Here is a 15560-nt window from a genome sequence, read left to right on the forward strand (position 1 = left end):
TAAGCTTTGCTTGTGGCACTGCACTCTAGCCTGGGTGACAGTGAGACTGCCTCAAAAAGAAAAGACAAGCCAGGCGCAGTGGCTCATGACTGTAATCCCAGCACTTTGGGAGGGTGAGACGGGATGATCACCTGAGGTCAGGAGTTTGAGACCAGCCTGGCCAACATGGTGACACCCCATCTCTACTAAAAATAAAAAATTAGGCCGGGCGCGGTGGCTCAAGCCTGTAATCCCAGCACTTTGGGAGGCCGAGACGGGCGGATCACGAGGTCAGGAGATCAAGACCACCCTGGCTAACACGGTGAAACCCCGTCTCCACTAAAAAAAAATACAGAAAAAAAAAAAAAAAAAAAAAAAAAATAACCGGGTGTGGTGGTTCATGCCTGTAATCCCAGCTACTCGGGAGGCTGAGTCATGAGAACTGCTTGAACCCAAGAGGCAGAGGTTGCAGTGAGCCAAGCAAGATCATGCCACTGCACTCTGGCCTGGGCAAGAGTCAGACTCTGTCTCAAAAAAGAAAAGAAAGAAAAAGAAAAACAACACATATGCCTAGGACTTTGGACATTCTCATTATTTTTCAAGGCTGGCATGTCTTGAAGTGCCCTGGCAGAGGTTACTGTAGGACTTCACATAAGGTTGAGGCTTTAAAGGGACGGAAGTGAAGTGGGACAGGAATATTAAGACCAAAAAGCCTCCCGGTCCACCTTCTGTCCAGAGCATATTCTGCTCTCTTTCTGATGTATTTCACAGGCTTTGCTTTTGTTCAAAATGAGAGGTGGTCTGGGAAAGGACTGGGAATAGTCAAATCTGCCATAAAGAACAAAATGGATGAAGCTTGACTTAAGAACATGAATACTGAGACATAACATGCAGCTTTCAAGTCTAAGAAGTTAGAGGAACTCCTGAGAAACTGCTGGATATTACATGGCCACTCCTTAGGTGCCATCCAATTGTAGGAGGCACAAGTGATGCTTGGCAGTATTAACAAGTCACCAGGCCACCAAGAAACCTCCTCCAGCTAGGTACATATCCAACACAGGCCCTTGGGGTCAAGAATGTCAAAACTCACCTCAAAAGTTTATTTCTATTTCTCTGGGTTTCATGATTTCACTTTTTAAAACATACCACTTTAAAAAAATATTAAATAATCAGCTTTATTGTTGACTGGGAAAACTATGAGGACAGACGGGCTTAAGTTATCTGTGCACACAGAGGAAAGATAAGGCATATTACCTTGCTGGAACTCATTTTTATATTTTGCCCTAGACTGCTATTCCTTAAGAAATCTTCCTTAAAATAGTGGTTGCAAAATGGAGGCCCATGGGCTGGATTCAGCCTATAAAATTATTTTGTTTGGCCTGTAGAGTCAAAAAAAAAAATCTGTATTTCCAGCATCTCTTATCAAAAGTTGTATGTCGCACTGGACTTAGTGACACAAGACAGCAACTAGCTTTGATAGTTGTTTCCTTTAAAAGCCGTTAAGTGTTCTTTAATTTGGGAACCCTTGCCATTCACGGAATACCTGCTTGTGTTCTTGTATTCATGGGCACTGGAATGCGTGCCAGCTGGTCTGGAAGCAGTTCCAACAAGTCACCTACACGGTGGCCAGGGGCGGCCTGAGAGGGAAACTTTCAATCCGAACCCGCTGGAAATGACTTTGGGATAATCACAACCTCCTGTCCTCAGTTTCCTTACCTGTGAAATGGGGCTGATAACGCATAGCTGTGGGAAGCACTGGCACAAATGCAGGGCTTGGGGGCACGACCACGATCCCCGCCCACGGGTCCCCGCCCCAGGCCTCGCTCTCCACCCCTCCCGCCGCGGGCCCCCGCGCTTCGCGGAGGTCGGCCCCGGGCGCCGAGAGGCGTGGTCGGCCCAAGCGGACCCTCGCGGCGGCCATGGCCTCGGTGGTGGAATACAAGGGCCTCAGGGCCGGCTACCACTGCGGCTACTGCGACTCCAAGGAGGGCAAAGCGTCCTGCGGTGAGTGTTCTCGACGCCGGAGCTGGCGCTGCCGCCTCGCGCCCAACCCCTGGCGCGCCCGCCGCGCCCGGACAGGCCCTCGGCGAGGGCAAGAGCAGACTCGCGCCCTGACTCCCGCTTCCCTTCCCCTTTCAAGTCTCCCCATCCTGTTTCCCTTCCCGCTCCGTCTCTCCGCCTCACCCTCACTGACGACGGCGGCCCCTTACGGAGAAGGAACGGAAATAATGGAAAGCTGCCCTCGGTCAAGATGGCGCGGCCGGCGTCAGCTCCAAGAGGCGCCGGGCCGACCGGGCCTGCGGGCGCCAGAGTGGCTTCGCGCGAGCCTCGGGGTCTCCCGGGCGGCGCGCTGCATTGTGGGGTGGCGGTGGCGGTGGCGGCGGCGGCGGCGGCGGCTGGGACGCGGAGCCGGGCAGAGCGTTCGCAGGGCCGAGGCCATGGCTTTCTGGGCTGGGGGTTCGCCCAGCATCGTGGACTATTTCCCCAGCGAGGACTACTACCGCTGCGGCTACTGCAAGAACGAGTCGGGCAGCCGCTCCAATGGTGAGCGAGCCAGGCCGGCGGGCGTGGGAAGCCGGGCGCCCGCGTCTCGGGATCCCGGGGTCCCCCAGCGAGGACGCGAGGGGGCCGGAGCCCCTGGGCGGCCCCAGTGCTACGGCCGAGACGAAGGGGGCACCCTCGGGAGGGCCGCGGCGCCAGCTTAACGGGGCAGCTTCGCGGTGCCTGTTCTGCAGGAAAATCCCCACCAGTGCCTAGACCCTCGAAATCGTTGTGGTCTCCCCAGAGTCGGGAGACGGACGCCCGTCTGGGGTAGATTGTGTGAGGTGAAGGACGGCGCGCAGTGCCAGGGAATGCCCCAGAGCCGTAGTCAATGTCCAGGGCGGATCGGTGGGTGCTGCGGTGGGAGCGTCCCGGGAGCGAGGGCGAGACGCGGTGCAGAAGGAGCTGTGGGTGTGCACACAGGTGCCGGTCTTGTGTGAATCAGACGTCCCTGGACGAATGTACAGGATGAGCCCCTTGCATCTCGGGGTTAAAAAAAAAAAAAAAAAAAGACAAGAAACTGGTGACCGCGGTCGCTACCGGCGAGAGATTGTCCTGATCTGTTTGAAATTTTTACCATTTGCTTATATGCCGTGTCTTTCCTCCACCCACCCCGACGACAGCAAAGCAAGCCCACAAGTTTGTTTTGTTTTTCCATCGTGATAAAGATTTCTTGGGGGGAGATTCGTTGTTGGTAAACAAAACATCGTGTTTATTTCCTCCTTTGCCATGCATTGGCCAATATAGAATGTCCAATCTATTATTTTAGTAGAACAGTCTAGCTTTGTGGAAAACGAGATTTGCATGAAAACACACAGGCATTTTCCATGTAAAAAGGTGTAAGTGGGGAATGATTTGGTCGATAACGGTGTGTGCATTTACTCCTTCATTAAAAGTGTTTATTAAGTGCTTCTTGTGGGCGGCGGTCTTGAGTAGACAGTTATGCAATCATTAGAAGTGAGGATTATGAAGACTAAATGGAAAAATGCTTCCAGTTTGGAGTTAAACGGAGGAAATCAACGGGATGCAAATGCCTTATGCGACATGATTACAGTTCTGAAAGGAAGAAGGCCCGGAAGCACACCAAATAGTGACAGTGGTAATACGGCCTTAGAGTAATATGGATTTCTACCTTCTCTTTTTCAGAATTTTTGTATTTTGGCTATAATATTTATAAAATCAATGAGTTACATTAAACGTGCCTAAAATTAGTGTTTTAATAGGTCATTACTTATTTTTTCACAATAATTGTGGTAAGAGAAAATTGGCTAACATAAAATGTCTTGTATTTCACATTTTGTCGAAGAAACCTGCCTGCAACCTTTCCATCGAGAGAAAATAATCACCAATTTCTAGTATCTCGATTTTAATTTTAATACTCTTTATTATGGGGCATCTACTTAATTGGTAGGTGAGTTTTATTTTTTTATTTACAGGTGATGAAATTGAGGCTCATTGGGTAACAACTCCTTAGTGTCAGTGAATGCCTGCCAGGTTTCTGGATATTTCTGTTGGACTTCAGTGCCATGCTTTTCCCACTATATCCTGCTTTATCAAGCCTGTCTCTATTTTTACATATCTCTGATGTGATTTACTGTTTACAAAAGGGAAAAATCCATTTATTTATTTATTTTGAGATGGAGTTTCACTTTTGTTGCCCAGGCTGGAGTGCAGTGGCGTGATCTTGGCTCACCACAACCGCTGCCTCCCAGGTTAAAGGGATTCTCCTGCCTCAGCCTCCCGAGTAGCTGTGATTACAGGTGCCCGCCACCACGCCCAGCTAATTTTTTTGTATTTTTAGTGGAGATGGGTTTCACCATGTTGGCCAGGCTTGCTCTTGATCTCCCGACCTCAGGTGATCCACCCGTCCCGGCCTCCCAAAGTGCTGGGATTACAGACATGAGGCACCGTAAGCGGCCCATTTCTTTTTTAACTTTAGTTTTTTTTGTTTGTTTGTTTTTTAAAGAGACAGAGTCTTGCTCCTTCATTCAGGCTGGAGTGCAGTGGTGCGTTCATAGCTTACTGCAGCCTCAAATCTGGAATTCCTGGCCTCAAGCCTTCTCCCACCTCAGCCTCCCAAGTAGCTGGGACCATAGGCACAGGCCACAAAGCCTGATTAATTATTATCATTATTTATTTTTTGTGGAAAAGGAGACTTGCTATGTTGTCCAGGCTGGTCTTGAACTCCTGACCTCAAATGATCTTCCACGTTGGCCTTCCAAAGTGTTGGGATTATAGGCTTTAGCCACCATCTCATGAAGCCTTAACTTTAGTTCTGATATGCCTTTAAATGTTTCTTCATAGACTTCGTTTTTTTTCGTAGTTGTGTAATTATTCCATCATGTCGACAGCATCATAGCCCCTGTAATCATCTTCCTGTTGCTTGGCATTTGAGCTACTTTCAGTTCTTACACTTAGAAGGAATATTGTTACATGCTTTTCTCCAATTTTTAATGCTCAAGACTGTACCGTATATAAATCAGGAGAACTAGTAAGTACAAAACGTTTTGTTACGTTTTCTGAAGAGACCAGTATGTTAAATCATTGGGGATATTATTAAACTTTGAAGGTCTGATGCAGTCAAATTGCAGTGAGGACCTAAATTTATGATGTCATAGAGACTACTGACTAATTCTCAAATAAATATAATGACTTTGATGTGTTTTATTGAATTAAAATATATATAATGTCATTTTTTATTTGTGCTGTATGTATGCCAAACTAACAGATGTGAAGTATGTACAAACTTTTCATTTATCCAATATGACAATATGAGTGTTTTGGAATTTTAACCTAAACACTCTTTTTCTTTTTTTTTTTTTGAGACGGAATCTTACTCTGTCGCCAGGGCTGGAGTGCAGTGGCGTGATCTTGGCTCACTGCAATCTCCACCTCCCAGGTTCATGTGATTCTCCTGCTTCAGCCTCCTGAGTAGCTGGGATTACAGGCACCTGCCACTATGCCCAGCTAAATTTTTGTATTTTTAGTAGAGATGGGGTTCACCATGTTGGCCAGGCTGGTCTCGAACTCCTGACCTCGTGATTTGCCTGCCTCGGCCTCCCAAAGTGCTGGGATTACAGGCATGAGCCACCATGCCCGGCCAAACACTCCTATTTTAAAAAATCACACTTCGAATTTAAAAAAGAAAAAAGGTTACCCTGCCGTAATTAACACACTACTTATTTTTTCAGGTATGTGGGCACATTCCATGACAGTACAGGATTATCAGGATCTCATAGACCGAGGATGGCGAAGGTAAAGCTTCCTGATACAAAGAGATCTTCTACGGTTACTCGGGTTCTTGAAAAACACAGCATGCCTTTAAAATGCTTTCCTGTTGTTGGAAAGAGGTTTAAGAAAATTTTTATTATATTCTTTGTGTAGTGATTTTTTTCTCTTTTAAAAAACTTTATTAGGAAAATGTCAAATATCTATAAAAGCAGAGAATACTTTAGAATGAACCTCAGGTACCTATCACTAAGCTTCAGCAGTTATTAACCTCCTGCCAATAATGTTTGATTCTCCTGCTCCTTCTTTTAATATTTAACAGCAAATTGCATCAGTAGGTTATTATGACATTTATCCTATCAATAGATCGGCAATAAGTATGTATCTCTAAGAGAGAGGTCTTTTTTTCTTTTTAACTTATCCACAATGCTGTATCTCACCTTACAAAATTATTAAAAATTCTTCGATGTTACCTGTTACCTACTTTTTATTAGATTTTCCAGATTGTCTCAAAAATGTCTTCTTTAATAGTTTATTTGAATAAGGATTTCCTTAAAGTCCTCACATGGCCTGTTTTGAGTAGTTATTTTTATGTGGATGATTTTTAAGTAACTCTCAGGTAAAGTTCCTTGTGTAAATATAAGTGATAGTAAATACAGTACGCTAACACTCGCCAAAGACATGGGATTGGGAGCACCAGCTGAAACATCACAACTTTCCTTAAACTTAATGAGATTCGAAAGGTAGACATAGGTCAGATTTTAAAGGGCTTTGTATGCCATGATAAGGAACTTTTTTTTTTTTTTTTTTTTTTTTAGAGACAAGGTCTCACTCTGTTGCCCAGGCTAGAGTACGGTGGCATCATCATAGCTCACTGTAATCCCAAATTCCCACACTCAAGTGATCCTTTTGCCTTAGCCTCTGCAGTTTCTAGGACTACCGGTGTGCATCACAACACCTGGCTAATTTTTCAGTTTTGTAAGATCTTGCTGTGTTGCTCATGCTGGTCTCGAACACCTGGTTGCAAGTGTTCTTCCACCTTAGCTTTTCAACGTGTTGGGATTATAGGTATGAACCCCCATGCCTGGCCAGAACTTTTAAAAGGTAGAAGGCAGTCATGGAAGGGTTTTATGGTAAGAGAAATGTGATGGAATTTGTTTTAGAAAAGATTGTTCAAATGGCTGAGAGGTATTTGAGGGGTGGTCATAGAGGCAGGAAGGAGTTCAGAGGTTATTGTGCTATCCAGATGTGCGATGATGAGGACTGTCACCTTAGTGGCAATGGTGATAGAGAAGAGGGGACAATTTAAGATAGGGTTTAAATTGGGGGAAAGCTTGCTGGCAGGATATAGAGGTGAATTCCAGGGAGGAGTCTAAAATGACTCCCAGCTTTCTGACTTGAGAACAGAATGAACAGTTCCGTTACTACCATAGACCTGGAATGCATGGAAAGAACTGGCTTAGTTTTGGGTACTCTGTGCTGGCGCATGTGGAATACCCAAATGTGGTTGTTACAGGCAGCACATACATGAGTCCCACAGCATCGTGGGCATTTCTCTCATTGCCCTTGTGGTATTGAGGATTGGTGGCAGGTAAAGACAGAGCAGGGGTGGCAGATGCTGGTGAGAAGGTAACTGAGATGATTGGCCTTGGGGTACTTAAATAAAGCTTTAGGAAATAAAAGGCAGGGTTCTAAATTTTGGTACATGCACTTTGAAGATTATTTAGCTTATGAATAGTAATTAAACCTACATGCATTTCTACAATATTGATTAGATTTTTTTTACCCTTAATTTAATGCTCCTGTGCTAGGCTGTTTTGGTAAAAGTGAAAAATATATAAGACATTAACAAACTATTTTTATAATTTTAGAAGTGGAAAATATGTGTACAAACCTGTCATGAATCAAACATGTTGTCCTCAGTACACAATAAGGTAAGAATTTTAATTAACAGAAAGAGGATTTATAATGTGAAGATTGTGTATGATTTTTTAGTAGTCTCTTGTGCTTTAAATAATGTTTATTTCCGCTCTAGGTAGATGTCCTTTAAAAGGAAAAGTAAATGAGTTATGTCTTGTTTTCATACTGATGCTGTATTTATGTGCTGATCAGTAGTTTTTAGTAATATTGTTTGATTGGTTCAGATATAAATATGATGTGAAAAATATACCCTCTTAATTTAGCAGTCTTGTCAATGAATGCCAGGAAATACTGGGAAAATGTTGGCAAATATTCACATTACTTTTGGATGTTAAATATTATAGGACTTAGCTTAGGATTTTCTACATTCTGGTATATTGCTTGACACAGTGCTTGTGTTCAAGCAATACTACAGGCTCCTATAAATTACTTGGTAGGCTCATGTTCTCATGTTGTGGGATTCGGGAGGACGAGAGAGACCTGGGGTTAAAACAGGAGAATCTTTATTGAGTACACTCAGGCCCAGCTGACTCAATGTCCACAAGACTGGGCCCGGAACAAAGACTTTTATACACACTTCACAAAACGGGGTGGGCTAACTTGAAGCAAGCTTACAGTGGCGTGAAAGCAGGGATACAGAGGCAGGACAAACTCAGGATTCCACATGACCATTGCCAAGCAACCCAGATGTCCGTGATCTAGGTTTGCCTGGCCTTATCTCATAATCTTCACTATGGTGCCCAGGCAGCCATAGTTCAGGCCTACTCACGCTTCTCATGACATTCGTTGTACTTCTCAGATAAAACAGACTACTTGAAGTCACTGGTTACAGAGAACAGGCATTTATAAACTCATTCCATAAAACAAAGGAAAATTTGTTTTTTCTTCTCCCTATGTCGAGTGCCGGGAGAATCTCCAGAGCACATTAGATAATATTATCAAGGCTTTTCCTGGGTCTGGGCTGTGCCTGTTGCTGCCTCTGGGACAAGTCAACCTAATACAGGAAAGCTTATTTATCTTTCTTTTTACTTTTATTTTTCTTTAATTTCCCGCCTCACTCACTTATAAGTGGGAGCTAAACCTTGGGTGCTTGGACATAAAGGTGGCAAAAGTAGAAGCTGGAGACTGCTAGAGGAGGAGGGAGGGCGCGAGCTAAAGACTGAAAACCAGCTTGGGTAGGATGATCAGTACCTGGGTGGTGGGATCATCCATATTGCAAACCTCACCATCATGCAATATATGCAGGTCACCAACCTGTACCTATACCCCCTGAATCTAAAATAAAAGTTGAAAAAAAATTAATTGGAAGGGAGAGGGCTTAAATTTAATCTGCCACCTGCACTTAGAGTTCAGTTTTTTTTTTTTTTTTGAGACGGAGTCTCGCACTGTCGCCTGGGCTAGAGTGCAATGGCGTCATCTCGGCTCACTGCAACTTCTGCCTCCTGGGTTCAAGTGATTCTCGTGCCTCAGCCTCTCGAGTAGCTGGGATTACAGGTGCCTGCCACCACGCCCGGCTAATTTTTTGTATTTTTAGTAGAGATGGAGTTTCACTGTGTTGGCCAGGCTGGTCTTGAACTCCTGACCTCATGATCCACCTGCCTCAGCCTCCCAAAGTGCTGGTATTACAGGCGTGAGCCACTGCGTCCAGCCCAGAGTCCAGGTTTCTTAAATGGGAAACTTAAACCAAAGTCTGTTTTCCTACAGAGTCTTTGTTGGACTTTTTCATAATCTTTTGGATTTTCCATGCTATCTTCTCACCTCACCCTAACATAGAAGAATCTTCTCTCTTATTCTGTTTATAAGGTCATCATCACCTTTTTCTTCTTTTTTCTTTTTTTTTGAGACAGGGTCTTGCTCAGGCTGGAAAGCAGTAGCACAATGGTGGCTCACTGCAGCCTTCCTGCTAGGCTCAAGTGATCCTCCCACCTCAGCCTCCCAAGTAGTTAGGACTGTACACACCACCAGGCCTGGCAAATTAAAATTTTTTTTTTTTTTTTTTAATAGAGAAGGGGTCTTGCTATGTTTCCTAGGCTGATCTCACCTTGTTTCCTAGGCTGATCTCCAACTCCTAGGCTCAAAGGAGCCTTCTGCCTCAGCCTCCCGAAGTGCTGGGATTATAGGTGTGAGCTACTGCACCTGAACCTTTTTTTTGATAGAAAATGTGAAAAGTACATTAACATTTTGAGGTATGTATTTGCCTCCAATTTCAATGTGTATATATATTCATAAAATTAAAAGACAGTTTTACTTTAAGAAATGAAAAATTAAAAAATCAAACAGTTTTTTATCCATACTTTTTTGTTTGGTCCTCAAAGCTATCTCCCTTGGTTGCTCTTAACTTGTTTTTGGATTGCAAACCATTTTGAGAATTTGATGAGAGCTGCCTCCTGCCCAAAGGCATGTCGACAAAAATATGTAACATTTTGCATATCCTCCCCACCGAGACTGAGTCTTGCTCTGTCGCCCAGGCTGGAGTGCAGTGGTGCGATCTCAGCTCATTGCGGTGTCCACCTCCTGGGTTCTAGCAATGCTCCTGCCTTAGCCATCCGAGTAGCTGGGACTACAGGTGCCCGCCACGAGGCCTGGTTAGTTTTTGTATTTTTAGTAGAGACAGGGTTTCACCATGTTGGCCACGCTAGTCGAACTCATGATCTACCCACCTCAAAGTGCTGGGGTTACAGGTGTGAGCCATCACGCCCAGCACATTTTGCCTGTTAATTTTAGGATGATTGCAGACTCCCAAAGGTTCACTGATCCTTGATTAGGAGCCTTCTCTCTTTTTTTTTTTTTTGAGATGGAGTCTTGCTCTGTTGCCCAGGCTGGAATGCAGTGGCTGGTGCTATCTTGGCTCGCTGCAACTTCTGCCTCCCAGGTTTGAGCGATTCTCCTGCCTCAGCCTCCAGACTAGCTGGGATTACAGGCATGCACCACCACACCCGGCTACTTTTTGTGTTATTTTTAGTAGAGACGGGTTTTGCCATGTTGGCTAAGCTGGTCTCAAACTCCTGACCTCAGGTGATCTGCCTGCCTCAGCCCCTCAAAGTGCTGGTGTGTCCGGAGTTCGTTCCTTCTGTTGGGTTCTTGGTCTTGCTGACTTCAAGAATGAAGCCACAGACCCTTGCAGTGAGTGTTACAACTCTTAAAAGGTGGCGCAGACCCAAAGAGTGAGCAGCAGCGAGATTTATTGTGAAGTGCAAAAGAACAAAGCATCCACAGTGTGGAAGGGGACCTGAATGGGTTGCCGCTGCTGGCTGGGGTGGCCAGCTTTTATTTCCTTAGTTGTCCCTGCCCATGTCCTGGTGATTGGTCCATTTTACAGAGTGCTGAGTGGTCAATTTTTCAAACCTCTAGCTAGGCACAGAGCGCTGATTGGTGCAGTTTACAATCCTCTAGCTAGCTACAGAGCGTCGATTGGTGCATTTTACAATCCTAGCTACAGAGGGCTGATTGGTGCATTTTACAAACTTCTTGTGAGACAGAAAAGTTCTTCAAGTCCCCACCCGACCCGGAAGTCCAGCTGGCTTCACATCTTACTGGGATTACAGGCGTGAGCCACCACACCCGGCCAGGAGCCTTCTTTTTTACCTAACTGGCTGTTGGATTGGCAGAGGACAAGAAAAATGGGGTCTGGTTTGCTGACACTGTGTCATTACACAAAGAATAGAATGACAGAGTATCTTGTGCTGTCCTCTTTCAGCTTTCGTGGTTATAAAGAAAGAGAAGGTATCTTCTAAGGCAGAAGTCATTTGTCTTCAATTAGCAATTTATTGGATTATGGACAGGATTCTATTCATAAATTTGAAGTTGATTGGCTTAATCTATGATCAGAAAAGGGTGATTTGGAATGGTTAAAGAAAAAAGAATCTAAATTGTGTTTGGTGCCTGTTACATGGAAAGCACTATTCTAAGTATATTGCCTTTATAAAAGGGGATTCAATTAGCATTGTGAAACAAAGTAGTTATGTGATTTTTGCATCTTACCTGGCATCAAATGTTTCCTGAATTGCTTCTCTTTGTAACTTCATTATACATCATCTTCTTTTTGTTTTTTGTTTTTTGAGACAGAAAGTCGCCCAGGCTGGAGTGCAGTGGCGTGATCTCTGCTCACTGCAACCTCTGCCTCCCAGGTTCAAGTGATTCTTCTGCCTCAGCCTCCCGAGTAGGTGGGACTACAGGCGCATGTCACCACGCCCGGCTAATTTTTGTATTTTTAGTGGAGACAGGGTTTCACCATATTGGCCAGGCTGGTCTGGAACTCCTGACCTCAGGATCTGCCTGCCTCAGCCTCCCAAAGTGCTGGGATTACAGGCATGAGCCACCGGGCCCAGCCACATCATCTTATGGAGTCATTTTCCATATTTAGTCCTCTGGTTATTTTTACCTTGTATATAACAGTAGTTACAGTGAGCGCTTAGATAAAGAAGAGGGGCTTATAGCTAACAGTTTAGCTTCTTTGTTAGTCAGAAGTTAGAGACTCTAGTGTGTGTATAAATGAGGATGAACTTTTCTGGCTATGGTTTTTTTTAAGTTTTTTATTTTTATCAAAATTGCACATGCTCATAAAGTGGCAAGTTGCAATTAAGCTTGTTTTGGAAAAAGCAGTCCCCCAAACCCGCCTTTCCCATTTCCTGTTCCCCCATGGCAGTCATCTTGAAACATTTTAACTAATTCTTTTGGTTTTTCATCTCCCTGTCTTGAAGCAACATGCTTATATAATTGTAACACTTGCTTTTTTTTTTCTTTTTCTATTTGTTTTCTCCATTATTTCCAGGCTTCTCTCTGTGGAAGACAAGGATTTAGTTTTCTCTTATCCCTGTTTCCCCGCCACATTCAAGCTCCTTTTTGTCCCCATCCCCAGCTTTCCACTTAGAAGTCGTGTAATTTTGGGCAGATGTATTCACATCCATTGTGACTGTAAATATGCTTCATAACTGAGCCATGGCTGGTACTACACTTACTTTTCCTGCACAAGTTTTTGTTCTCCTTGGAGTTACTCGTTATCTTTTTTGTTTGCATGGTCTATGTAACTAGGACCAGATTATCTTGAAAATAAATCCCAGTTATGTAAGTTTCTTCTTAGTATGTTTAAACGCACTAAGTGCTAATGATCGCTTTTATCTACTTGAGAAAAGTCCCTTGTGGAGCCTTCTGACCTGCTTGATCTGAACAGGGTACCCCCACACCTGAAGCATCACGGTCAGCCTGGGCTTTTTTTTTGAGACCGAGTTTTGCTCTTGTTGTCCAGGCTGGAGTGTACTGGCGCAATCTCAGTTCACTGCAGCCTCCGCCTCCTGGGCTAAAGTGATTCTCCTGCCTCAGCCTCCTGAGTAGCTGGAATTACAGGCGCCCACCACTATGCCTGGCTAATTTTTGTATTTTTAGTAGAGATGGGGTTTCCTCATGTTGACCAGGCTGGTCTCGAACTCCTGACCTCATGTGATCCACCACCTCGGCCTCCCAAAGTGCAGGGATTATAGGCGTGAGCCACCATGCACAGCCTGGGCTATTCTTTTTACTGTCATCTTGGGGATTTTTTTTTTTTTTTTTTTTTTGAGATGGAGTCTCGCTCTATGGCCCAGGCTGGAGTGCAGTGGCGCGATCTCGGCTCACTGCATCCTCTGCCTCCCAGATTCAAGTGATTCTCCTGCCTTAGCCTCCCGAGTAGCTGGGACTATAGGTGTATGCCACCATGTCTGGCTAATTTTTTGTATTTTTAGTAAAGACAGGGTTTCACCGCGTTAGCCAGGATGGTCTCAATCTCCTGACCTCGTGATCCACCCACCTCAGCTTCCCCAAAGTGCTGGGATTACAAGCGTGAGCCACTGTGCCTGGCCTGGGGATTCTTTTTAGCACCTGAGTTGGAAACTCTTCTTTCTTGGATTATTCCCTTGTTTTAGTGAAGTACATCTTCTAATAGAGAAAGTGCATAAGAGGTACATTTTTGAGACCTTGTGTGTCTGCAAACTTTGATTCACTGCTGAAACTTAACTTTAGTTTGGGAGGATACCACTGTTGAGAAGTGCAGTGGTATTCTTTTTTTTTTTTTTTTAAAGTTAAAAATTCCTAAATTTTTTATTCCTGGTACCACTACCACAATTTACAGGGCAATATACCTGATGTAATGAAAAGAAAAAGAAAAAGACAAAGCTACAACAGATAAAAGACCTCAGGAATGTACATCTAATTGACATTACATTGCATTAATCAATAGCTGCACTTTGTGCAAACTGTGGCTATGACAGTCCTGAACAAGAAGGGTTTCCTGTTTAAGCTGCAGTAACTTTTCTGACTATGGATCATCGTTCCTTCTGTGGCAGATTTTTACAGTTCCTCTAATGCATTTGGGACGACTGTCTCAAAGTAACCTGCAGCTTTCCTGACAACTCCTTGCTCTCTCTCCTGCTAAGAATTGTAGCCCTTTTCTGCTGTTCTTAGAACCTTCTGCTACCATATTCACCACTTCCACCACCAGATCCATAACCACCACCATAGGGACTGCCTGAGCTTCTTCCACCAAAACTACCCCCTTTCATGGGTCCATAATTTGATTGCTGTTGTCCACTATAATTTCCAAAATCATTATAGTTCGCACCACCACCATATTTACCACCGCCAATATTTCCTCCTTCATTGTAACCATCATATCCTCCACCACCGCCACCATATCCACCACCTTGGTTTCCATATCCTGGTCCACCACCACCATAGCCCCCTCTCCTACTATAACCAGGACCACCGCCATAGTTGCCACCATCACCTCCAAATCCATTATATCCACCATCACCTCCTCCATAACTACCTCTGCTACCACCACCTCCACCACCATAGCCTCCTCTTCCACCAAAGTTTCCACCACGGCCAAAATTACCTCCACCACCTCCAAAGTTTCCTCCACGACCCATAAAATTGCCAGATCCACCTCCACGACCTCTCTGTGATCCAGCAGACTGCATCTCTTGTTTAGAAAGGGCCTTTTTCACTTCACAATTACGCGCATTGATAGTGTGGTATTTCTGAACAACAATTTTATCAACTGTATCATGATCATCAAAAGTTACAAAAGCAAATCCTCTCTTTTTTCCACTCTGCCTGTCTTCCATAACTTCTATGGTTTCAATCTTGCCATACTTTTCAAAATAGTTTCTCAAATTATATTCTTCTGTATCTTCTTTAATACCACCAACAAAAATTTTCTTCACTGTTAGATGGGCACCAGGCTTTACAGAATCCTCTCTAGAAATAGCTCTTTTTGGTTCCACTACACGCCCATCAACCTTATGTGGTCGAGCACACATTGCTGCATCCACCTCTTCAACACAAGAATAAGTCACAAAACCAAAGCCCCTGGAACGTTTTGTTTGGGGGTCTCTCATTACCACACAATCTGTGAGTGTGCCCCATTTCTCCAAATGTTCTCTTAAACTATCATCTGCAGTTTCAAAGCTCAGACCGCCAATACACAGTTTTCTCAGCTGCTCTGGTTCCTTTGGATCATGGCCCTCCTCCGCGCCGGCGGCGACGGCGACCGCTGGAGCCGGGCTGGGTGCGACTGGGCGGCGGTTTTACCTCCATTTTGAGACCGGACTCGCCTCTTCCAACTCGAGTTCAATATGGGACCGAGAGGAAGAGGCCGAGAAGTGCAGTGGTATTCTGATTCTCATACCTTTATCTGAGACGTATTCTTTCTCTTTGGAAGCGTTCCTTTTTGTTGTTGTTGTTTGTTTTTTGAGATGGAGTCTCGCTCTGTTGTTGCCCAGGCTGGAGTGCGGTGATATGATCTCTGCTCACTACAAGCTCCGCCTCTTGGGTTCACGCCATTCTCCTGCCTCAGCCTCCCGAGTAGGTGGGACTATAGGCGCCCGCCACCCCGCCCAGCTAATTTTTTGTGTTTT

General features: G+C 44.7%; 2 protein-coding genes across 14 annotated transcripts in view; one reads left to right on the forward strand and one right to left on the reverse strand.

The window, feature by feature from the left end:
- Positions 1-1525: 1525 nt before the first annotated feature.
- The window catches only part of ATE1 (arginyltransferase 1), a 185806-nt gene continuing 171771 nt past the window's right edge, over positions 1526-15560 (forward strand). For 3 of the 13 annotated variants that reach the window (XM_033180735.1, XM_033180751.1, XM_033180760.1), the window contains exons 1-3: positions 1526-1983; positions 5712-5775; positions 7620-7682. In XM_033180735.1, coding sequence (XP_033036626.1) covers positions 1899-1983; positions 5712-5775; positions 7620-7682 — 212 coding nt within the window. In that variant the 5' untranslated portion in view covers positions 1526-1898. Of the gene's footprint in view, positions 1984-2012; positions 2524-5711; positions 5776-7619; positions 7683-15560 lie in introns of those variants that run through there. The other 10 variants (XM_033180707.1, XM_033180744.1, XM_033180690.1 and 7 more) reach the window with 9 other exon arrangements.
- On the reverse strand, positions 13718-15297 carry LOC117065671 (heterogeneous nuclear ribonucleoprotein A3-like). The gene is given in 2 exon segments (XM_033180780.1): positions 13718-15179; positions 15181-15297. Coding segments are annotated over 2 exon segments (1140 nt in total). The 5' UTR covers positions 15241-15297; the 3' UTR covers positions 13718-14099.

This window comes from Trachypithecus francoisi, unplaced genomic scaffold (genome assembly GCF_009764315.1).
Source record: "Trachypithecus francoisi isolate TF-2019V2 unplaced genomic scaffold, Tfra_2.0 Contig01579, whole genome shotgun sequence".
Classification (NCBI taxonomy): Eukaryota; Metazoa; Chordata; class Mammalia; order Primates; family Cercopithecidae; genus Trachypithecus; species Trachypithecus francoisi.